This window comes from Narcine bancroftii, chromosome 3, assembly GCF_036971445.1.
Source record: "Narcine bancroftii isolate sNarBan1 chromosome 3, sNarBan1.hap1, whole genome shotgun sequence".
Taxonomy (NCBI): domain Eukaryota; kingdom Metazoa; phylum Chordata; class Chondrichthyes; order Torpediniformes; family Narcinidae; genus Narcine; species Narcine bancroftii.
Window position 1 is genome coordinate 337,409,273 of NC_091471.1, and position 23,916 is coordinate 337,433,188.

The 23,916-nt window shown below is 40.6% G+C and overlaps 1 protein-coding gene across 2 annotated transcripts in view; it reads left to right on the top strand.

The window, feature by feature from the left end:
* Nucleotides 1–21,054, top strand: part of dhrs7cb (dehydrogenase/reductase (SDR family) member 7Cb) — a 49,073-nt gene extending 28,019 nt beyond the window's left edge. For both annotated transcript variants that reach the window (XM_069929468.1, XM_069929467.1), the window contains exons 4-8: nucleotides 5,198–5,310; nucleotides 6,277–6,487; nucleotides 12,438–12,530; nucleotides 13,741–13,896; nucleotides 20,624–21,054. In XM_069929468.1, coding sequence (XP_069785569.1) covers nucleotides 5,198–5,310; nucleotides 6,277–6,487; nucleotides 12,438–12,530; nucleotides 13,741–13,896; nucleotides 20,624–20,832 — 782 coding nt within the window. In that variant the 3' untranslated portion in view covers nucleotides 20,833–21,054. The remainder of the gene's footprint in view (nucleotides 1–5,197; nucleotides 5,311–6,276; nucleotides 6,488–12,437; nucleotides 12,531–13,740; nucleotides 13,897–20,623) is intronic.
* The last annotated feature ends 2,862 nt before the right edge of the window (nucleotides 21,055–23,916 follow it).

Consider the following 23,916-nt stretch of genomic DNA (forward strand, 5'->3'; position numbering starts at 1 on the left):
GCGAGGAGAAGATGTATCTGGCGGTGGGATCATGTTGTAGGGCAACAGAAATTGCAGAAGATAATGTATTGGATGTGGAGGCCGGTGGGGTAGTTAGTGAGGACAAGAGGAATCCTATTTTTGTTGCGAATAGGGGCAGAGGGGACCAGGGCAAATAAGAAGATAATGGAGAAGATGTGGGTAATGACTGAGTTGATGGAAGTAGAGGGGAAGCCACATTTTTGGAAGAAGGAGGACATGCTGGATGATCTGGACCGGAGGACCTCATCTTGGGAGCAAATATGATGGAGACAGAGTAATTGAGAGAAAAAAAAATAGAATCCTTGCAGGGGACTGGGTGTGACGAAGTAGTCAAGTTAATCGTGGGAGTTGGTAAGCTTGTAAAAAAAATGTCTTGTTTTCCGAGATGGCGATAGAGAGATTAAGAAAGGGGAGAGTGTCACCAGAAATGGACCAAGTGAATTTGAGTTCAGGGTGAAAGTTAGCAATACAGTAAAGTTGATGAGCTCATCACGTGCATGAGGCAGCACAAATGAAGTTATTAATGGAGTGGAGAAAGAGATGAAGAGCCTTGCCTGTGCAGGCTTGCAGCATGGATTGCTCCACAAACCCAAGAAACAGGCAGGCATGGCTGGGACCCATGTAGGTACCCGTGGCTGCTCCTTTGATTTGGAGAAAGTGGGATGAGTCAAAGGAGAAGTTATTAAGAGTGAGAACAAGGTCTGTCAGGTGGAGGATGGTGGTGGTGGAGAGGAAACTGATTATTGTAGTACTGTTTGGAACCTTCCTAAATTGTAAAAGACAGTGTATAATGGTGAGGCTTTATTTTGTTTAGTGCAAGGGTGTCAAACTCAAATTCACAGAGGGCCAAAATTAAAAACTTGGACTAAGTCGTGGGCCAAACTAAATATTTATTGAAAATTTTCAACAACATCTGCATGTTTTCTCTTCTTTCAACATATGTAATGTTAAACTTTTTCTTATTAAAATAAATGTTTAATAATAGTTTTGGTTAAACTCTTTCCAGAAGAAGCATTAACAAATGAGAAATAAAATATTCAATAAATAATATTTCTCTATAGCCTTTAAGCTCCTTTTAAATGTATATTTTTTCACAAGCCAAATAGTCAAAAAAAATAACAACTTGCTTCAATGACAAACAGGTTTGTCTTTTAAAATGATGAACATATAGTCTGCCTCCCACCTGCCTTGAAAGGTCCTGTTTTCTGTCTTTCGTTTGGCCATTTTTCGTAAGGGGTTTATTACATGTGAGTTAGGCGACAGGTCGCAGATACTAATGAAAGTAAAGAGAGGAGGTGGGGGCGATTAGCGGGCTGATGCCAATGCATTTGCAAAGCATTCTGGGATTTGTAGTATTAGCTGTGCATGCGCTATACTGGCATGGCGGCTAGCGGGCCAGCTCTAATACATATTTGATATGATCTTGCGGGCCAAATATAATTATATCACGGGCCAAATTTGGCCCGCGGGCCTGAGTTTGACATGTGTGGTTTAGTGAATGTTTAACATTGGCATTAAAAAATCTTTTGACAGCTCAATGCAGTTCAAGAATTTCTGCCACATAATCATTCACAAATTATCAAAAACTAGGGACATTCTAAATTAGACATGTCTCTTGCTAAGCCAATTCGCTAACGAAGGCTTGCTGGGTTTAAGTGATGCAATTTTAGCTTCATAAAAATTGAGAGTAAACTTACCGAAACTCCCAATGACTTCAATAGTGTAATTATATAATAATTCTGCACATCTTTATAATGATAATTAAATAGTATCTAAAGTAGACGTGAATCTAATTCACTCACACAAAGGTTAATTAGTGCAATTTCTTCGGTTCTTTTTGATGAAGAATTAGCATTACCGAGAGAGAGTCCAACAAGAAAGGAGGAAATTTAATTAAAGCTTGATCCGGTCGATCACACTTCAGCCAACCCCTTAATAGGTTTACATTCAAATTGTGTCAGACAGCAAATATTCACTTAACATTAGCAGGATATTTATTAGATTTAGTGACTGGATTGGATTTTTGAAAGAAAAGATTGTTTATTTTGACAGCATCGAGGTTTGGTTTGATGCCACACGGGGGAAAGTTTGTTACGCACTCAGGGGGTGTCATTCTCTTTGGTCATAAGTGCTAAACACTTGGAAGAATGTCGCTTGGTGGTTTTACTCATCTTCATGTGTTTAGTCCCATTGAATTGAATGGAACAGAATATTGGGAAAGGCTGACATTATTCCTTTAGATCAGTGGTTTTCAAACTGCCCCCAAATTCACATTCCACCTTTAACGATCCCTATGCCATTAAGTGCTCTGTGATTAGAAAGGATTATTTAAGGTGGGATGTGAGTGGGAAGGGAAGGTTGAGTAACACAATTGCTATTGAAATATTTTGCTTAGAAAAATTGTCATTGGCCCATTTCCTTTGGAGTTATGAAACCATGCACATAACGAGTCAATTAGGTACGATTAAAACAGTGGTTTTCAAACTTTTTCTTTCCACTCACATACAATCCTTTACGAATCACAGAGCACCTGTGGCATAGGGAATACTTAAGGTGAAATGTGAGTTTAGAGGGAGGCAGTTTGTAAACCTCTGCTTTAAAGACAAAATTCTCTCCCATGCCTTGTCAATTGAGGTAATGTCTATATATATTTTTTTCTAGTATACCCTTGGAAGTGACACAGGCAAAGTTGCTGACAGTTGATATCTGTATCAGCCAGACAGTTTTTCATCTGCATAAATGGTTTAAAGCTATATATAGGGTTGATCAAAATGCCTATTGGACAGTTGTATAACCTTTATTTAGATATGCAGCGTCTGTTCTTGACAACTAACCTGCGATATTCTGTGAATAAAAGATGCAAAAACCCTGTTTAAGCAGCAGAAATTTTACTCTCAGTGTGATGCACAGATGTTATATTTGTAACATAGGAAGAATGACTTGAACTGATGAGTAAAAGAGATACAACATTAAATGCAAAAGTTTTGCACAGAGTTAGCAATATTTACCAGAGCCCGAGTGGAGCTACAGAATATACAACCACTTTTAAAGATTAACATTTCAGAGAATGAGACATGCGATTGAAGGTATGCGTAGGTTTCCAGAGATAACACATAATTCTTCCTTCAAATTGGGTTGTAAAATCTTTTAAATTGACTTGCAGACAGGGCCTTGGAAGATCTCACCTGAAAGATAAACAGCTTCACCCATACAGCACTCCCTCACTGCTGCATTGGTATGTCAGCCTCAAAGGAGTACACAAATACATTTGGAGGACTGAGCAGAGTTTGGAATATAGAGACAACGGAGAGAGTGCAAAAAAAAAGACTCCGCGCAAAAGGATTATAATAGTCATAAAAGGAATTTCAGATTGAGGTGTGCTTTTTTACAGGAGGCTCTGATGTGCTCCGAGGGTTTGATAAGATAGGTATAAATTAAACATAAGAACGCGAGAAATAGGAGCAGGAGTCGGCCATCTGACCGTAAAGCCTGCTCTGCCATTCAATGAGATCATGTCTGGTCTGATGATAGACTCAATTCCACCTACCTGCCTTTTCTCCACATCCCTTAATTCCCCTCCTTTGTAAAAATATATCTATCCTTGTCCTGAATATATTTACTGAGTTAGCCTCAATTGTTTCGATGGGCAGCGAATTCCTCTGGGAAAAGCTGTTCCTCCTCATCTCCGTCCTAAATCTCCTACCCTGAATCTTGAGGCTATGACCCCTAGTTCTAGTCTTCCTCACCAATGGGAACAACTTGCCTACCTCTATCTTATCTATACTTTTCATAATTTTATATGTTTCTATAAGAATGACCCCTGTCATTCTTCTAAATTCAAGTGAGTACAGCCCCCGACAGAGCCGGCGTCAAAGGAGGGGCACTCGCGGGCATTGCCCCCCCCAAATGAGGTATTGTGCCCCCCTGCCCCCACCTGTAGCTCTAGCATCACTAACAAGTATCAAGCGTCACTAGTGTCTAATGGCGTCTAGCGTCACTGTCCTCGCAATATAAGCAACTCATTTCTCTGCTACATCGGAGGGACGGTGGCATTGCCTCCCAATGGAGGAGTTTCATGGTAAGCACCCCTCCCCCCTCCATCCCCCTCGCTGAGCAGGTTTTTGAGCATCAGATTGTGCCCTCCACGGTTACCCTAATGCCCCCTGCTAAGACCCTGCCCAGACGGCTCAATCTCTCCTCGTAGGCTAAACCCCTCATCTCTGGAATCAACCTGGTAAACCTCTGGGCAGCCTCTAAAGCCAGTACATCCTTCCTCAAATAAGAAGACCAGAACTGCACACAGGGCTCCAATGCAGCCTCACCAGTACCTTGTACATTTGCAGCTCCTAAATTCCATCCCTCTCGCAATGAAGGCCAACATTCCATTTGCCTTCTTGATAGCCTGGTGCCTTATTCTTCCCTGAATAAGGCAAAAATAATACAGGTAAACTTAAAATAGTCGTCACCAAATTCACGAAGAAATTCAGGAGAAACATTCTTGTTTAAAGAGGTTAAAGATCTTTTTATCAGGCCGACGATCTCCATTGAGGCTTTTAAGAAGAAACGAGACAAATGTATGAAAGAGAAGGAAAGAATATAAACCATAAATTAGAGGAAGCGACTTGTGTGAAGGACAAACAGCAGCATTAATCAGATAGGCTAAATTAACATTTTCCTGTAGATATTATACAACTTAATTGAAATCTTTATTGTGGGACTTTGCCTTGTGAGATTGAAAGGTGAGGGTGCTAATAATGAAACAAGGCTGACACCATAAGATTCGACCTACTGCAACTCAAGTGAAGCATTAGTGTCAACAAGGATTGAAATAAAAATATTAAATGCTCGGTAGGTCAGACAGCATCTGTGGGAAAAGAAACAGAGCTCATATATATTTATTTTACAATTTATATTTTATGCATGCATGTGATTATTGTGTGGTGTTTGGGAAATGTCAATCGTGTGAATGTGCAATGTGGTCTGCAGAAACATTTTTCATCTGCTTGTACATGTACAGTCAGAGGAAAATAAACTTGAATTTGTATTTCAGATCGAGGACTGTTCTTCAACACTTAAAGTTGGAATTCAGTGTTTATGTAGGATTTGGAAAAAAACGCAAACTGGGTTTAAGTCCATTTTCATAGTATCAGTTTGTTGCTTATTTATTATCTGACAGAATGTTCCAGAGTATTTCATAGTGGAGGAGGTCGTGTGGTGTTATGTGGCAATGACTTGGAAAAGTTAGAAGCTCTGCAAGAGGCCCTGCTTGACGTTGCAGATCCTGGCCAGGTGAGTGTTGTTTACATCTGTCGCCCTGAGAATTTTAGCACCATTTTCAAACAGACTTGCCGTCTTCAAATTGAAAACAATATATTTTTTCATCTTTTTTTTTCACCTTTATTCAAAATATTGTGAACTTAAGCTGCTGAACATTTATTTGATATTGTGATGGTTTAGTTGCCTAATTTGTTAATCAATACAAATTTAATTCGGCAGAAACTGTGGAAGACAAAAATAAACTGGATTATGTTTTGAGTCAATCATGGAGTACTCACTTAAGAGTACAGTAGTTTAAAAATATACTAAAGATACAGAGCATGATTACAGGAACAAATAAGGGGAACAAAACTAATACAAATCAAGAAATATGTTCCATGAAAAATGCAGACAGAGCCAGATGTTTGAAAGGTATAAAAAAATCAGGAAAATAATGTTCACAAAATAAACCTGTACCTCTTTTCTACTTATATATAGGTGTAAAAAATACCTAAAGAAGTATCTTGAAGTTGCCAGCAATTATTGGTTACTTGAAGTGCATTGAGTGGGTGCTCATGAGCTTTCTTCTTGCATCTGTGCAGTCCGTGTGCGAGAAATAATCCCAGGGTGCTGTTCGATCGCAATTTTTAGGATTTTGACCAGAAGTCAAAAGAAAAAGTTAAATATCCTAGCTTGAATTGTGTGTGCTTTGGCGAATTTAATGCTGATAGATTTCACGTCCAAGTAGAAGAAGCGATCAGCATCTCTACCATTTTGCAAATAAGGTCGGAGGGGAAAAGAATTCTTTAAAACACATCAATGAATATATTTTTTAATCAAATGCAACCTGTACTAACCTGCAATAACTTTTCCTTTTAAGACATGGTTCTGATATGAATGAAAGTCCATTTACATGTTTGGCTTTCTTTGACACATTTAATTTACCAAACTGAATACAACAAGAATGTGTGAGGAACTAATTGGTACCTCTTTTTGTAGACCTACAGCCCAAAGATAGTGCTTTTGGATCTGAGTGAAACAGGGAACATCCCTGAGAAAGCCAAGGAAATCCTTGAGTCCTATGGTTGCGTGGATGTACTCATTAACAACAGCAGTCTGAAAATTAAAGGAGGTGCCCTCAATGTCCCCTTTGAACTGGACAAGAAGATCATGGATGCTAATTATTTTGGACCCATTTCTTTAACGAAAGGTATCTTGTTTCTCAAACCGCAATGCTAGTTATATAAAAAAAATCACAAGCAAGAATTTCCTTACATGATGAAAAGAATACTTGATTGTGGTATCATATCTTCAATGTTTAATCTCATTAAGTAACTCGATGGGATTGTAATGGGAATGAAATGTAAAATAAACGTTTGAAACCATGAGACATGCATAGATCATTGGGGCAGATAATCAAATGAACTGGGTAGATGGAGGGCAGAGAGAAAGAGGAAATCAACTCCAATCAGGGAAATTGTTCATCAATGCAATTTATTTGGATAGCCAGGAACTGATTATGGATAGTCAACAGGGCTTTGTGCATGGGAGATCCTGTTTAACCAATCTTATAGAGTTTTTCAAAGATGTTACCAGGAAAGTTGATGGAGGAAAGGCTGTGGAATTTGTCTTTATGGACTTCAGTAAAGCCTTTGACATGGGAGGTTAATCAGGAAGATTCAGACATTGGGCATTCATGGTGATGTAGTGAACTGGATTCAAGAATGGATGGATGGATGGGATAAGCCAGAGAGTAGTGGTGGATGATTGCTTCTCAGACTGGAGGCATATGACTAGTGATGTGCCTCAGGGATCAGTGCTGGGACCATTGTTGTTTGTCATCTATATCAATGATCTGGAAGATAATGTGGTAAATTTGAACAGCAAGTTTGCAGCTGACACTAAGATTGGAGGCGTTGTGGACAGAGAAGAAGTTTTTCAAAGCTTGCAGAGGGATCTGGATCAGCTGGAAAAATGGACTGAAAAATGGCAGATGGAATTTAAATCAGACAAGTGTGAGGTGTTGCATTTTGGAAGATCAGACCAAAAAAGGACATACGTGGTAAATGGTAGGACACTAACGAGTGCGTTATAATAGAGAGATCTGGGAATACAGATACAGGTGCCTAACCTTTTATCCAGTATCATCAGGACTGGACACCTGCTGTTGTTTGGAATCTTCCATATTTCAGAATCATTTTAAAATGGTGGTCTACTTAAGCAAATTTGATGATTCAAAATCACACAAAACAGGGGGTGCGGGGTATTAAATGAATTTAGATAAATAATTACTATAAAAGACCATATCACTAGCATGTTTTTTTAAATTTTAAAGTAAAACTTCAAAATAAAACTGGTTCAGTCATCGCAGACATCTCAAACAGCGCAAATGCAGTAAACACACATTACAGGTCAAACACTGTGTCAGAATGAACTCTTTTTAAAGTCTTTTTCCAGTGTAATCTGTTTAATTAAAAGAGGTTTCTGTCTAAGCAGCCTCTCTTTAATTGAATAAACAGCCATAATCTCATGCTCACTGATAAATTATTGCTGTTCCATCCCATCAATGAACTGATCCCACATTTTAACCAGATCATCAATGAGCATTTTTTCACCCGTGCGCACAATGTCTTCGTCCTCATCACGACTCTCCTCATGCTTATCGGTACGTGACACCATTTCAGCAATTTCCCCATCACTCAAGGTATGCACAACGGTGTGTCATTGCCAATGTTCAGCTCTTCTTCGATGTCAGCTGCCTCTAACGCATTTACATTTTCTGCTGCAACACTTTTGGTAATGAGGTTGGCGATCATCCTCCTCTTGTTACTGACACAAAATCCTTCAAAGTCTTCACCTGTAGGCTCATTTCCATCAAACATTGTTGACGTCCAAAATCTATGCCAAGTATGTTTTAATGTTGCTTCAGTTACATTTCTCCATGCATTAACAAGTGCAAAAACTGCAGAATAGTTTTCCTCACAGATTTTAAGATATTTTATACCGTGATGCTTCTTCAATTTTTGCAGCTATCCATGCGAATATTCACACAGCCTCAAGGTTCAATTCTTTGTGGAATTTTCGAGCTTGTTTCATTACAGCAGACCAGTCTGTGGCATGCGTTCACTTTTTCATTGTTGCACCCACTCAATAAGCACCCGGTCAATATCTTCGTTTTTTGCCCAAGCAAAGTTTTCCTTTTATTCATCAGTCTCACTGTAAAATTTCAACAACTGTTTTTTCTGTTTCCTCAAATCATATATGGTGGACGATGCCACACCATAGTCTCCCGTTAGACGATGCACAGATATGCCACTATTAAGCTTCCGCAATAATTTCATCTTCTGCATAATTGATAATGCAAGATGCTTCCTTTTCTCCATCTCACTGCTACCCATAGGGAACTCTGCAGCTCTCTTTGTCATGTTCATAGGCTTCACAGAGGCTTCTGACTGGTTGTGTTGACTGGGAGGACGGAGAGCGATGACGTTCTTATAAAGTAATGAATGTGCTAATCAGTGATGGTGCCTGACAGGGAATTGCTCTTATAAAGTGATCGCACGAATTAGCGACGGCGCATGCCATGAAGGACCACTTATTAGGTGATGATACTCTAATATCTCTGATTTCAGTAATATGTTGTCTGAAAATGTCTTTAATCATGTGACATGACATCATTGCTGTCTTTGAAGTTTAAATTCCAAAGATTTATGAGCTAATGTGATTCCAAGTTGTCTACACAGCTCAACCAGCAAATAGCTTTCTTGCATGCACAATTGTTTCTCTGAGTAAACATTTATTGTCTTCAACATTTTAATGGACAATTGCTTGCTTTATGACTATTTACACAGCTTCCCCTAAACAATGAACGTAGCAGACATTTCGACTTCCAAAATGGTTTCTGTGTAAGGCTCTGTGTCTGTGAGTGCCCCTGTGTCCAAACCCACAAAATAACTTTTCTAAAAATATCTATAGAATTTTATATACGTAAAGATTAAAACACAATTCCATCACTCTGCTGATGGCAGTAGCAAAATGAATTCTGAGAAGTATTATATTGATCGTCCTTCAGTTCGAAGAAGACACATTGTTGTGTTCTGTGGACACGAAGGTGACTTTGCAGTCCCAGTCTGGAAGTGCAAAGTCTAGCACAATGGAGACACTGGAAGTGGGTTGTTGTAATAACTGTGGCTGCTGCTCTGCGATGCTATTCATGGCCTTCCACCAGTTTCTGGTAGCACCTGGCTTCAAAACTGGTGTAGGCCTCATCGCACAGGGCTCGCCAACAGAACCTGTCAGCAGCCGCAGCTTCTAGTTCTCTTGGCAGGATGCCACAGTAGCATAGGGTTTCCTTCACAGAATCTTTATAGTGCTTGCATGGACAACTTTGAGGTCTCCTTCCTGTCTTCAGTTCATTATAAAGCAGCTGGTGAGACATACAGTGGTTGTCCATACTGATGACGTGTCCCACCAATCACATCTGGCTCTGATGATCAGTGACTTCGTGCGACCCAAGACTTCCAGGTTGGAGACACGATGCCAAGGATGTGGAATTTCTCCAGTTGTTTGACGTGACCGGTACAGAGTCCAGGTCCCATATCCATGTAGGAGAGAAGGGATAACCACAGCTCTGTAGACTTTCAGCTTTGTGGAGATGCAAACGTTGTGTTGATTGAGCACTCTGGTATGCAGCCTCCTCAAAGCCTAGCTAGTCTTGCTGATCCTAGATTCAATTTCTTTGTCCAGAGACCCATCACTCGAGATGAAGCTGTTTACATTTGTCAGCTGGGTGTTGTTATCAGTGATTTTTGGTTCTATGATGTTGGTGTTTGGTAAGGACTTATGGAGTACATCATTCTTGTTCAGATTGATGGTCAGACCAAAGAGCATAGCAACGTCTGAGAATTTGTTCCGCATTAAATGTAGATCATTATCTTTGTGCATCAAGAGCACGCAGTCATCAGCAAAAAGGGTTTCTTGAATGACTGTGGAGAGGCACTTTGTGTGTTCAAGTGGCGAAGGTCAAAGAGAGAGCCGTCCAATCGGTACCTGATGTACACTTCCTCCTCCAGACCTTGGACAGCCCGGGACAACAAACAAGTGAAGTGAGAAGAATAGAAGCATCTTATCTGCTCAAGTTCGAGCAAAGACCTCCAAACTCATTGGATGGCGTTTCATACTACAGCAAAACGATGATCCCAAACACACAGTGGCACAGTTAGTGTAGCGGTTAGCACAACGCTGTTACATTGCTAGCATTCGGGACCAGCGTTCATGAAAGGTGTTTGTATGCTTGGGTTTCCTTGGGTGCTCTGGTTTCCTCCCACTCTTCAAAACCTTACGGGGATTGTATGTCAATTGAGTGTAATTGGGCAGCATGTGGGCTGAAAAGGGCCTGTTACTGTGCTGTATGACTAAAATGAAAATACTGCTCATGCAACACACAGAAGTTTCTTAAGGCTAAAATTGGCCAAGTCAGTCCAATTGAGCATGCCTTCCATATGGTGAAGAGAAGACTTTAGAGGGCAAGCCCCCGAAACAAGCAGAAGCTAAAGATGGCCGCAAGAGGCCTGGCAGAGCATCACCAGAGAAGATATTCAGCACCTGGTGATTCCTATGAATCACAGACTTCAAGCAGTCATTGCATGCAAGGGATAGGCTACAAAGTACTAAACATCTATTTTAATACATACCATTGCTATATCCCAAATATTATGGAACCCTGAAATGTGGGGACTATGTATAAAAAAATACTGTAATTTCTACATTGTCAAACCAAAATATATACAAAAAAAATCTGAAATGGGCACTTTAATCACATGTGAATTCTTTGATTACAATTTAAAACTGTGGAACATGGGTAAATAAAAGAAAAAAAGCATATATGTCCTAAATGTTATAGACGGCACTGTGTAGAAAAATTCAGATTGATCTCATGGGATGTAAAACATATTACAAATATTACTCCATCTTGATATGAAATGGCATTTGGTCTTAGATATAGCGCAGAGATCACAAGAAGTAAATAGTAGTGGGATCAGACTAACAAGCCTTCAAAACAATAAGGAGAGCGGTGAGATACAAGGTAAATCCATGAAGCTGGAGCTTTGAAGGAACAGAACACCAAAGTCTTCAATTTAAATGAGTTTAAATTCAAGTTTATTATTACCATATGATTGTATAAGTACAACTGGATGAAACAGCATTCTTCAGACCTCTGTGTAAAAACATGCAAACACATATCTAGACATAGCACACACATTTGCAAGCGATTTATATGCAGTACATATGAATATAAATGTTGTTAAATATATAGTAGTCTCAGAGGGATTGTATGAGCAGTTCATCAGATGTTCGTGGGAAGAAGCTGTTTCTCAGCCAGTGGTTCTGGGTCTGATACTTCTTTATCTCTTTCCTGATGGGAGTAGCTGGAAGATGCTATGTGTGGGATGGTAGGGGTCCTGTAGGAAGTTGATAGGATGCTTTGCCCGCCTCAATCTTCTCAGGAAGTGTAGTTGCTGTTGCGCCTTCCTGGCAAGTGAGGAGATGTGTGTCTAGGATAGGACACATCTTAAGCGGACTCCAAGGAACTCTCTCCACTATAGAGTTATTGATTTGTGGTGGTGTCACAGTCGCGCACTCACCTATGTCATCAGTAGCGGCCGGCACTGCTCCTGACAAAGGTGAGTACGTGACCATGACAGTGGAGGGTGATTGTTTCAATTCCACCTGAAGTCCACAATCATCTCCTTTGTCTTGTCCATACTGAGTCTCAGGTTGTTATTCTCGTTCTGTGACATGAGATTTTCCACCTCTTCCCTGTAGTGCGACTCATCGTTGCTGATGAGGCCAACTACTGTCGTGTCATCTGCAAACTTGATGACTCTGTTGGATCTGGATCTGGCATTGCTGTCAAGGGTCAGTCGCATGAACAGGAGCGGCTGAGCACGCAGCCCTGAGGTGCACCCATGCTCAGCATGCTGGTACTTGACATTTTGCTATCAACTCGGGCAGACTGTGCTCTTTCTGTTTGTAAGTCCAGAATCCAGTAGCAGAGAGGGGTGTTTTATATTATTTGTGGTCAATAAAATTTGTGAGAGTTGTTTGGATTTACAATAATTTCAACACAGATTTCTTACAGTATCTTTTCCATTTCACAGAGCTTCTTCCATCAATGATTGCCAGACATCATGGTCAAATTGTGCTGGTCAACAGTATCCAAGGAAAACTTGGACTTCCATTCCGTGCAGCCTGTAAGATTTACACAAAATTTGATCTGTGTGTCCATTAATTGTAATAAAGAGAGGATATCAGTACCTGCCAATTTCACATGCAAGACATCACATGAACGCTATGCAAAACAGATTTAAAATGGTGCATGCTTCTGACCTGTGGTTCTATCTCTGAGCTTGAAACACCTCTGTTCTTTATCTCAAATAGGAATGTTCTGATCGTGGAAAGTGAAACAAATGAATAATGTGAAGCTTAAAATATTAAAATAAATAAACTTTTTAAAAAAATTAAAATTAGGTCAAGAGACTTGAGAGTGTGCCTAATTCAATTTTTAATGGACTCCAGCAAGGTTAGTGTTGAAAATACCCCTGAATGCTGGTGCTGTGAAGCAGATAAAGGGGATTGAGTATATGTGCTTTGGTCTTGTCTCAGAATTCAAGAATTTTGGTTTATGATGCATAAATTTATTGGTGAAGTTTCAGGTATTCAAATTCCTTTTTGCCCCAGACTCTTTGTCTTGGGAGACACACTTGGGTTATTTGGGGATAAGGACCCTCAAACTTGGATTCAGATAAGTACCATGCTAAGGAGACAAGTTATACTTAGAGGTTGAAAGAATTTGGGGGGAACCATCCTTTCAGGAGTGCTCCTCAGAAATGGCCAAATTAGCAGCGTTTGAACAGATGTCTTATAACCCATTTGATAAGTTGGACATCCATACACAAAAATAGGGCAAATATCTAGGTTTCCTGGTTGGGGGGGGAAATAGTGGTGGACATTGTGAATATTAGTGAATGGCTGTTTTTTTCTGCTATTAGAGGCATAAATAAGCACATATGGTTATTATATTTATAATTTTGCTGCCATGTTTGTTTCAATTTTATAGATAAATCTATGTTTTGTGACTTATAATTACTTAACTTTAACACTGAGTCAAGGTTTGGGGAAACTTTTTTACAGAACTCAATAAAATCTAAATCATAAAAAAAAAGAAAGAAAGAAAGAAGAAATGCGTTTTACATAAGTTTGACGTAGCAATCTTAAACAGAGCTAGTGGTGTTTAAATAGAATAATTCAAAATTACATGATGCAACTTACAGTGTTCAGCCAAGATAATGTGATTTAAAATTGAATGATCAAATAATACTTAAAAATTATGAGATGTAAATTATATAGAGGAAATTGATTCTCACATTAGATGATTCTGTTGATGTTTTATTTTCTTTCAAGATGCTGCATCGAAACATGCTCTTCAAGCCTTTTTTGACTGCCTGCGGGCTGAGGTTACAGAATATGGCATTACTGTCAGCACTGTGAGCCCAACATTCATTCGCTCTTATCATCAAATGCCAGAAGCTGGGAATTGGGAAGCATCCATTTGGAAATGTAAGAATCACCATAATTACTCACGGGTTTTAAAAGGAACCCAAGAGAATATTTTTGGAGATACAGCACAAGACAGGCCCTTCCAGACCATGAGGCCGTGCCACCCAAATACACCCATATAACCAATGAACCTACTAATGTTTAAATGAGGGGAAAATTAATAATTCAGCGCAATCATTTCTTTAGTTGAAATGCAACCTCCATCCACAAGCTGAGACTGAGACTTCAGGTGGTTAAAACCTTAGCTTAAAATGTCATTTTTCATAGTTTTATTTTAGTATTTAAAGAGCCAAGAAATGTTGCAAATGCAAATAGTTAAAAATGTGAAATAAAAGAAGAAAATATGGAAATACCTATTAGGTCAGGCAGCAATTCTGTGATAGGCCCAGAGGACCCCAAAACTTAGCAGCAATAGAAATTCACCAAGACAAATGGTTACTTAAACAAAAGTTATTTTTAATTATCTTTAATCATAAAAACAGGATCAAACGTTAACTTATTGCTATTAACTTAACCCTCTTCTAATTCTAAGCACACGTGTATGTAATGTGTGTATAAGTTCAGAAAAGTTCTTTGATTCACAGTCCAACCTCACTTCACCGGTATCAGGCATTTCTTAGACTGTGCACAGAATTTGACATTTATGAATTTCACCTGGCTTTGGTGCTTGAAAAATAAATAGTTACCGCTCAGAAAGGTTCTTGTTGGTTTTCGGAGAGAGATTTGTGCTCGTTGGACACACACAAACTGATTCCTTCTGATCAGCCACTTCAGTGCCTTGCTGAAGAAACCTGCCCCGTCAGGGTTTTCCAGATGATAACCTCTTTCTTTCAGGTCACCACAGATTTCCCTTTCTGTTTCCCTTATCTCAGGTGAAACATTATACAGCCAGGCATCTCCTCTTGTATGGATCACAAAGGCTTTGAACAGGCTGAACTCAGAACTCACAACCCATCTTCAAAATGGGGTTTCAAACAAGCTTCCAAAAGCCACTGCAGAAAACCAACACTCCTCCCCTCTCTCTCTCTCTCTCACTCTCTCAGTGTCCCTCTTAGAGAAAAACTTGTCTAACTCTCTCTGCTTGCATAACCACATGACCTTCCTAAAACAGCACACTCCACCAAAACAGCTTGCTGACTCCCAAAATCAATTCATGAGAGATCTTATCAGTTTCCTGAGATGGGCCCTTCCATTTGCACCTCGTTGTGAAAATCTCCAGCACAGGAGTTTATTGTCTTTGCAGACTTGTAGGCACCATCTTGTGCATAACTCTTGCATTTTTAAATGAGATCTGTTTAGAAGTGTTTGTATCTGTACAATACTCCCACAATCTATCTTCCAAAAACATATCTATACATAATTAAAAATAACATAATCTGTCACAATTCTCATTAGAACCGGGAATAGTTAGAGATGGTGATGATTTTAAAATACAGGAAAAAAATGGGGAAATTAAGGAGAAATCAAAATGAAATGTCACTGATAGGGTTTGAGTTACCTGAACCATCTGCATAATAGTCCCATATCTCTAGACCAGTGATTTTCAACCTTTTTCTTTCCACTCACATGCCACTTTAAATAATCCCTATGCTATAGGTGCTCTGTGATGAGTAAGGATTACTAAAGGTGGTATGTGAGTGGAAAGAAAAAGTTGGAAAACCACTTTTTTTAAATCATCCCTAATGGACGTTATGTGCATGGTTTCATAACTCCAAAGCAAATGGGCCAATGACAATTTTTCTCAAGTAAAATATTTCCGTAACAATTGGGTCTCAAGCAGTGGTTGTCAATCTTTTTTCCCCCACTCATATACCATCTTAGGTCACTCCTTACTAATCACAGAGCACCAATGGCATAGGGATGACTTAAGGTGGTATGTGAATGGAAAGAAAAAGGTTTGAAAACCACTCTAGGCAATAGTGATTTTGATTGGACATGTCAAATTTCTCATAAAACCAGTAAGAGGCTGTAGAACAGGGATGGGGAACTTCAGGGCAGACTTAACACCTTAAAGGGAATGTAATCAAACAATTCATTGAGAAGCCTCATGTCCTCTTAAGAAGCAACGCTGTAGCGACTGATTGGAGGTTGAGTTGGCTTTTCTTTGTTATTGTTTCAGCCTTATTAATCTGAGGTGCTTCCTTGATTGCAAACCTGTATTCCAAATGCAGGTAAACAAGAAGTCGGCAGATGCTGGGAAAGTGGATCAACGCACAAAGTGCTGGAGGAACTCAGTAGATCAGGGCAATAGACCAATGGATACTATCTGACCTCCTGTCTCCTCCATCTCTTGCATTCCCAATGTTGTCTGCACACACTCAACATTGCCAGCTTGACTCAGTTTATTGTCATGTACACGAGATACACAAAACAAAGTCTTTCCTTTGCTTGCCCTGCAGAAAAAAAGAGGTGTCAACTAATCCAGTGCCTTGACAAAAGCAAGAAAGGGAAGCAAAAGAGAGTCCCTTCAGAGACATTGAGTGGCTGAGGGTCCTGCCAACTCCACCTATGTCACTGCCTTGGATGCCTCGTGATCTATGTCGCTGCATAGCCTGCAGGCCAGTGGCGAACTTCAGCTTGAGGTCCTGTATCCAGGCCACACCTCCTGGTTCCAAGTCTCCAAAGCCCGAGGCCTTTTGGGAGGCCTGCTCACCATCACACCTTCTTGAATTCCAGGCCAAATTCATGGTTCCCAGAAGCCTGTCGCCATCAGCCTGTGGACTGGCGTGAGGCCTTCTGTAACCTGGCCCAAGCTGGAGACCACTGGCCCAAGCTTCAGTTCACTGCGGGCACTCCATGCAGCAATCTGTCAGGACTGCCAGAAGTCTCCCCTACCTCTTGATGCCTAGGACTAACCTCATCTGCTGCTGTCATTTTCCTTCTCTACAAAGCTCCTCTTGGGCACAGGGAGGTGGGAGTTTACACCTGCTCCACTACCCTGTTCTGATCCATTGTTTCCTCAGTACCTGCAACATTTGGCTCCCCACCAAGGGGTGGACTTGGATGATTTAAAAAAAACACCCCTGTCCGCATTCCGCCGGGGAGCATCAGGTAGAACATCTGAGCAATAAGACCTTGCAGAGGCCCTGCTCCTCCTCTGCCCAAACTGCAGCGGCCCTCCCACTGAGCCTCATCAGCACCACCCACAAATGTTCCTGGGTAACTGGGTCTGGAAACGGGGGGGGGGGGGGCAGAGATCCAGGGATCAGACTGAACCTGAGGGTGGGGACCAGAGACCTAGGGAATCATAGGCCAATAAAGGTCCGTGCCCAGATCCTGAATCCTATTCAGCTCTTGACTCTGGAGTGTAAGAATGATAGCTGCTGGGCTGTCATTATCACTAGATGCTATGCACCTACTTCGTCCCTGTATAACACTGGCTTCAATGCAGGCGAGATCAGATTGGCACCCTAGATTACACTATTAGTGGATCCAGGTCAGTCAGTATATTAGAGTGCAATGCTAGTCAAAATAGGACTGTCCCTAAATATCATTGGATCACATGTTGGGTGCAGATCAGTCACTGTATGGCACTGGAGTGAAGACAGTATCGCGCTTCACAATAGAGTCACAAGCATAATATTGCTGTATATGGCCTGTCGTTCTTTTAACACTGGGATACAGATCAGGTACAGTATCATCTGATAGTAACAGTATCCAGGTCTGGCTGTATATTAGCACAAGGAAACAATACTGATTGGAACAGTTATTTCTCAATGCAAATGTGGGTTACACTTCTGCCAGGAACTGAGATGCAATATTTCAAGTGTGGGTGTGATGTGAAATAACACCACTTTTGAGAACAGAATATTTACAATGGAGTAGAATTGGTAGGAATAGATCTTACATTGTGTAACATTGGGCTGTAGCGGTGGTAGGTTCAGGCTTGCCTCTGTATGACACTGGGTTACAGAAGCTCGCGGTTTTGTTAATGTTGGGTACAATGAATTAGTGTGAGTGCTCTGTGTTCATTTCCACTGCATAACAATGAGATTAAGTGTCAATGCCAGCAGGATCATTTTTGGGCACATGACTATCTACAGATCTCTCACTAAGGTAGAGTACAAGTGCAAACAGGTGTATCAGTAGGTTTTCGTACTTGTCAGTAGACAAGTCTTGGGTACATGGCTGCTCAGTACAAATCTCTAAGTACGACATAGTATGCTGGAAGATCCACGTACATCAATGTAAATCATGATGGTGGGTACAGGTATGTCAGTGAGGTGTGGCGCTGATGAGCACAGGTGTATTAATGTATCACTGAGGTGCAGTGCCAATGGGCAAGGTATGGGAACTAGTCTGTGCTTTCCAGGACCTTGTTGTGAATCTTCATAATGCACAGTGTAATGCAGTAGGGACCAGTTTGTAAGAAGACCTTTGTTTTGCAGAGGTTAAAGAAGCGTCAATGTATGAGTTGACAAAGGCATCGATTTCAGCTTCCGAGCACAGACACCTGCAGTTTCACATCTGAGATCCCTGTGACCTTGGTTCTGAACTGGAGTCACCGAAGGTTGAAAAATTTCCCATTAATTCTGAACTTTAGTGGCATTCCTGTGGGAAGTGAGAAGTTTGTTGGAGGTGAGGAGAAACACTGAAAGGCAAATTAAGGGAAGTATTGGGGCAATGACTGCAATCTTGTTTGGCACTTGTCCTCACTGAGATTTGCTCTCTTGTGGATCTGTTGGTTGGCTTTATGGATTAAATGGGCAATGGAGGTGTTTTGCAATTTTGTCAACCAATTTGTGTTTGGCCTCCCCAGTAGAAGAGACCAGCAAAGGGGATTAAAAGAGAAATGTTTGCATGTACTGCACAATGCAATTTCTATGAAAAACTTCCATTTTAAGAAAATTGGGGACCGTTCATGGATCCTGATTTCTCTCTAGGTTCTCCATGCACATTTCACTTGCAAATACTGCTCCTCAGGTCCTGCTGATTGTGACTCCCACATCCCTGCTATTTCAGCCTTCACTTTGAACAAAGCACTAGCTGCACCCGACATTCGGTGGCTAGCCCAATTCTTGTTTTCCACACCTGGCCTTTATCCTTCTTGTTGATCCAGCACGATACTGAAGACCCTCATTTTTCCAGCCCTGTCTCCTTGTTCTCGCCCAACACAGTGACCCAGGCTTACAAAGGGTTCCTACCCAAAACACTGACTGACCTTGATCAACAGTCCCAATCTGAGACATCAGTTGACTGCTTCCACCCATGGGTGTTTTCTGACCCACCTCGTTCTTCCAGCAGCTCCTTATTTGCTCCTCAAGATTCCAGCATCTGCAGTCTTTGTGTTTCTCAATGCGATCTCTCCGTTTCTATTCTGCAAAGGTGATGCAATTGAGAGAAAGACTTCAAAGTCACAAATACTTCATCGGAGGTACACAGGGTTGCTGAGCTGTAGAATTTGCAGTGGTGACAAAAATCCCCACTCACCATCAAATTTCTGGCTATTCAAGAATTCATAGGCCAAGGTTAATTTCTTGGGTTCATTTATAAATTCAGCATAACAAAATTAGATCGAAAAAAACCTTGAAATAATTTTCAAACATTTCACCAATGAAGAACAGAACTGGCACTCTCATATTAATGAACATACTGACTTTTATTGAGACCTATCAGACATTGTGTGAACAAATCTGTTTTATTGCACAGTATTCCTTTTCATATACATTCCTGTTATATGCAGACGCCATCATTTTATCCTATTTATTCTTACCTAATGTCAACAGGATAATATGTGAACGTCTGTTTAAACAGTTTTGTGTTGATAAAAAATGCAGAACCAGTGAGATTATTGCTTCACACTGAAGTAAGGTGGTTGTCAAAGAACCGGTGCGGACTCGAAAGGCCGACATGGCCTGTTTCCGCTCCGTAAATGGTTATATGGTTAATATATTTGCCTGTTTCATATGTAGTTTGAGGTCTTGGAAATAAACATTGTGATCAGCTAAACCCAGGGATCTTAAGCCATTCCTGTTTTAGGAAACTTTGTTTTGGAGTAATTGCACACCAATCGTAACGGTTTCTGTGGATTGCAATGCTAACTGACCAATCTTCCCAACTCAACTAAGAGGCGCATAAAATTAAGAGAGGCAGAGATAGGCAGAGAATAGCCAGCACCTTTGTCCCGGGGTGACAATATCAGAGGACATCTGTTTAAGGTGTGTGGGGGATGGTTTAGGGGAGACATCAGAGGTAAGTTTTTTTTTAAACCTGGAGATTTTTTGGTGCATTGCCAGGGGTGATGGTGGAGGCTGGTACAATGGGGACATTTAGATAGGCACAAGGAATTGTAAGAAAAATAAAGGGTTGTGGGCTGTGAGGGTCAGGAAGGTGATGGTGGAAGAGGTTTCTATAGGTCGGCACAACATCATGGGCTGAAGGGCCTGTACTGTGCTATGTACCAACCTGAAATGATTTAATTGTCAAAAATATTCCAAAACATTTAAATTGCACCAGTTATTTTGAAATGCAATAACTGCATGAGAAAATGGACAGAATTTCAGTTTATGTAAAGTCTAATATATGCAATCAATCTTTGGCCATGAATACTGATCAGGAGACTGCAACTGCTCTTCCTTGAATTTTGCTGTATCATTTTAAAAATCAATTTGAAACAATGGAATAAACATGCAACATTCATTTTTTAAGACCATAATTTGAGATTAATTACAAAGTTAAAGTGGAGCTGAAGAGATATTAATGTTCTTTTTGTTTTGTACGACTTAAGTTTTCTTCAGGAAATTGGCGTATGGTGTCCACCCAGTGGAAGTAGCCGAGGAAGTGCTATACATGGTGAACAGAGGCAGCAAGGAGGTGATGATTGGAAATCCTGTTCCGAAGGCATTTATCTATTTAAGAACATTCTTTCCTGAGATCTTTTTTGCAATTGTTGCTGCTGGAATCTCAAGCCAACCCGTAACCGAGGAAGATCAATAACTTCATGCTTGAACCTTATTCTATGAATTTACTGCTCCAACTCTCCTGTCTCTCTCGTGCTTAATTTTTTCTGAATTATTTAACTCTTAACTTATCTCTCTTGACTTATTATCACTCCACTTCCCCATTATTTTTGATTGTGTGTTCTATTCTGGCAAGTTAAACCATCAGTTCAATCTTTGGAGATTTAGTGGATTAAATTATGAGGGCAGATTGGATAAATTTGGTTGTATTCCCTTGACACAAAGAGGATGAGAGATGATTTTACTGATATTGAAAATAACATCGGAATCGGATAAGGCAGGATTCAAATGAATGATTACATTTGTTGGGATTATCAAGAGGAAGGAACATTATTTTACTCTTCGAGTTAAGTTAATCAGGAACACAATGAGAAAGTACATTTTCCTCCAATAAATGTACTAGGAATCTGCAACTGTCTTCCCCGAAAACAATGAATACTGCAACAATTTGAGCTTCCAGGTCAAAGACAGATTTAATTTTTCTTAGAATTACAAGAGAGGAAGAAGCAAAATCAGATATGTGGTTGAAATACATCAGCATGGAAGATTTCCAGTTGAAAAACCTATTTCCAATTCCATCTTTGCGTTTTTTGTGGTCTCACTTTATTCCATCTGATTGTGTGAAGCTGCGTCCAAATAATTCTCTTGGATCATTCATTGCAATATTTAAGTTGGCTGATAAACCAGCACGAATATATCAGAATCCATTGCCGTGAACAAGTCATGAAATTTGTTGTTTTGTGGCAGCATCACAGAGCAAACATTTATATAAACCACCTTACAACAATAGATAAGAAATAGTGCACGAAAAGTCAAAGTAAGGCAGTAACTTTGGTTCATTGATCATTCAGGAATCTGATAGCAGTGGGGAGAAGCTGCCCTTGTGCTGCTGAGTGCTAGTCTTTAGGCTCTTTTACCCAATCATAGCCTGGGTGGTGGGTGTCCTTGAGGATTGAGTTTGCTTTCTTAAGACACCTTCTTAAGACACTTCTTCTTATAGATGACATTGATGGAGTGGTCTGGTGCCCGTGATGTCACAGGCTGAGTTAACAACCCTCTGGAGCTTTTTCTTGTCCTAAGTGTTGGCACCTCTGTAGCAGACAGTGATGAAACTAGCCAGAATACTTTTCATGGTACACTTGTAGAAGTTTTTGAGAGTCTTCAGTGACATACTGAATCTCCTCAAATACCTTACAAAGTAGAGCCACTGTCAAGCCTTCTTCATGATTTCATCAACATGGAGGCACCAGGACAGATCCTCGGAGATATTGACACCCAGAAATTTGAAGTTCTTGACCCTCTCCACTACTGAACCCTTGATGAGGACTGGATCATGTTCTCCTGACTTCCTCCTGAAGTCCACAGTCATCTCCCTGGTTTTGCTAACTTTGAGTGCAAGATGGTTGGTGTGACACCGTTGAATGAGCTGATCTATTTCCTTCCTGCATGCTTCCTCATTGCTGTGTAGGTCATTTAGATAACCTGGCCTTTGATGTTCAAACTGAACTGTATGACAAAGTAATGAAAAGCACACGAGGACTGTGCAGGTGTTACATGGTAAGACACATGTTTTATTGGTGAGTATTACTCATGAAATCTGTCGGAATTTTGATGCTTCTGCTGCATGTGAATAGGGTGTTCAGTACAGGTGGAGGACCATCGCCTTCCCAAGATCGTGTTATATGGCGAGCTCTCCACTGGCCACCGTGACAGAGGTGCACCAAAGAAAAGGTACAAGGACTGCCTAAAGAAATCTCTTGGTGCCTGCCACATTGACCACCGCCAGTGGGCTGATATCGCCTCAAACCGTGCATCTTGGCGCCTCACAGTTTGGCGGGCAGCAACCTCATTTGAAGAAGACCGCAGAGCCCACCTCTCTGACAAAAGGCAAAGGAGGAAAAACCCAACACCCAACCCCAACCAACCAATTTTCCCCTGCAACCGCTGCAACCGTGTCTGCCTGTCCTGCATCGGACTGGTCAGCCACAAACGAGCCTGCAGCTGACGTGGACATTTTTACCCCCTCCATAAATCTTCGTCCGCGAAGCCAAGCCAAAGAAAAGACAGGTATACCCCATTTAACGAATATTAGTTTTTACAAAGAAACCTAAGTTCACCTTACAACAATAGATAAGAATAGTGCACGAAAAGTCAAAGTAAGGCAGTAACTTTGGTTCATTGATCATTCAGGAAGAATTTGAATGGGTTTTTGCTTTTACAAAAATAACCTTCAATAATCGTGAATGGGTCTTCGCTTTATGCCATTTCGGCTTACGAAAGGTTTCATAGGAACGCTCTAGTTTCGTAAAGCAGGGTATTCCCGTATTAAAATTGGTGCCTAACAAATTAAATGTTAGTCAGTAAGCACTTCTTACACAAAGGCCAAATCATCCTTGTCGAGTTGCAGCAGGGAAGTTTCAAATCTGAGTCCTCTTCAATTGTTAATTGGTGTAGAATTAAAACAGGTGAACAACGCTGAAATGCAAATAAATAAAACTGCAGATGCTGGAAAGCTGAAATAAAAAAGAAAAAAACATGTTGGAAATATCAATAGGCCAGGTAGCATCTGTGGAAAGAGAAACAGGACAAATGTTTCAGATCAAAGTCCCTTTGTCAGAACTGGGTAGAAGATATGTAAGAGAGACAAAAGGATAGATGAACTCTTTTCTCAGGTGCTACCTGGCCCACTTAGTGTTCCCAGAATTTTCTGTGTTTTTTAAATTAACGTTAAGATCCAGAACCGCCATGCTCTTCTGAAGTGATGGAAAAGATAAGAGAGGAATGAAGGACTCATTTTTTTGATTGTAGTTTCAATTTGTAGTTGAAATCACTGTTCAAGGAACTGGTTATGGTTGGCTTTGTGGTTAGCACCAGTGATCGGAACAGGACCCAGGTTCTAATCCTGCACCGACTGTAAGCAGTTTCCATGTTCTCCCCGTGTCTGCGTGGGTTTTCTTCGGGGCACTGGTTTCCTTTCATCCTTCAAAACATATCGGGAGTGTAGGTTAAATCTGGTGTAAATTGGGCCACAGGACTTGTGGGCCAAAATACCCTGTTAACA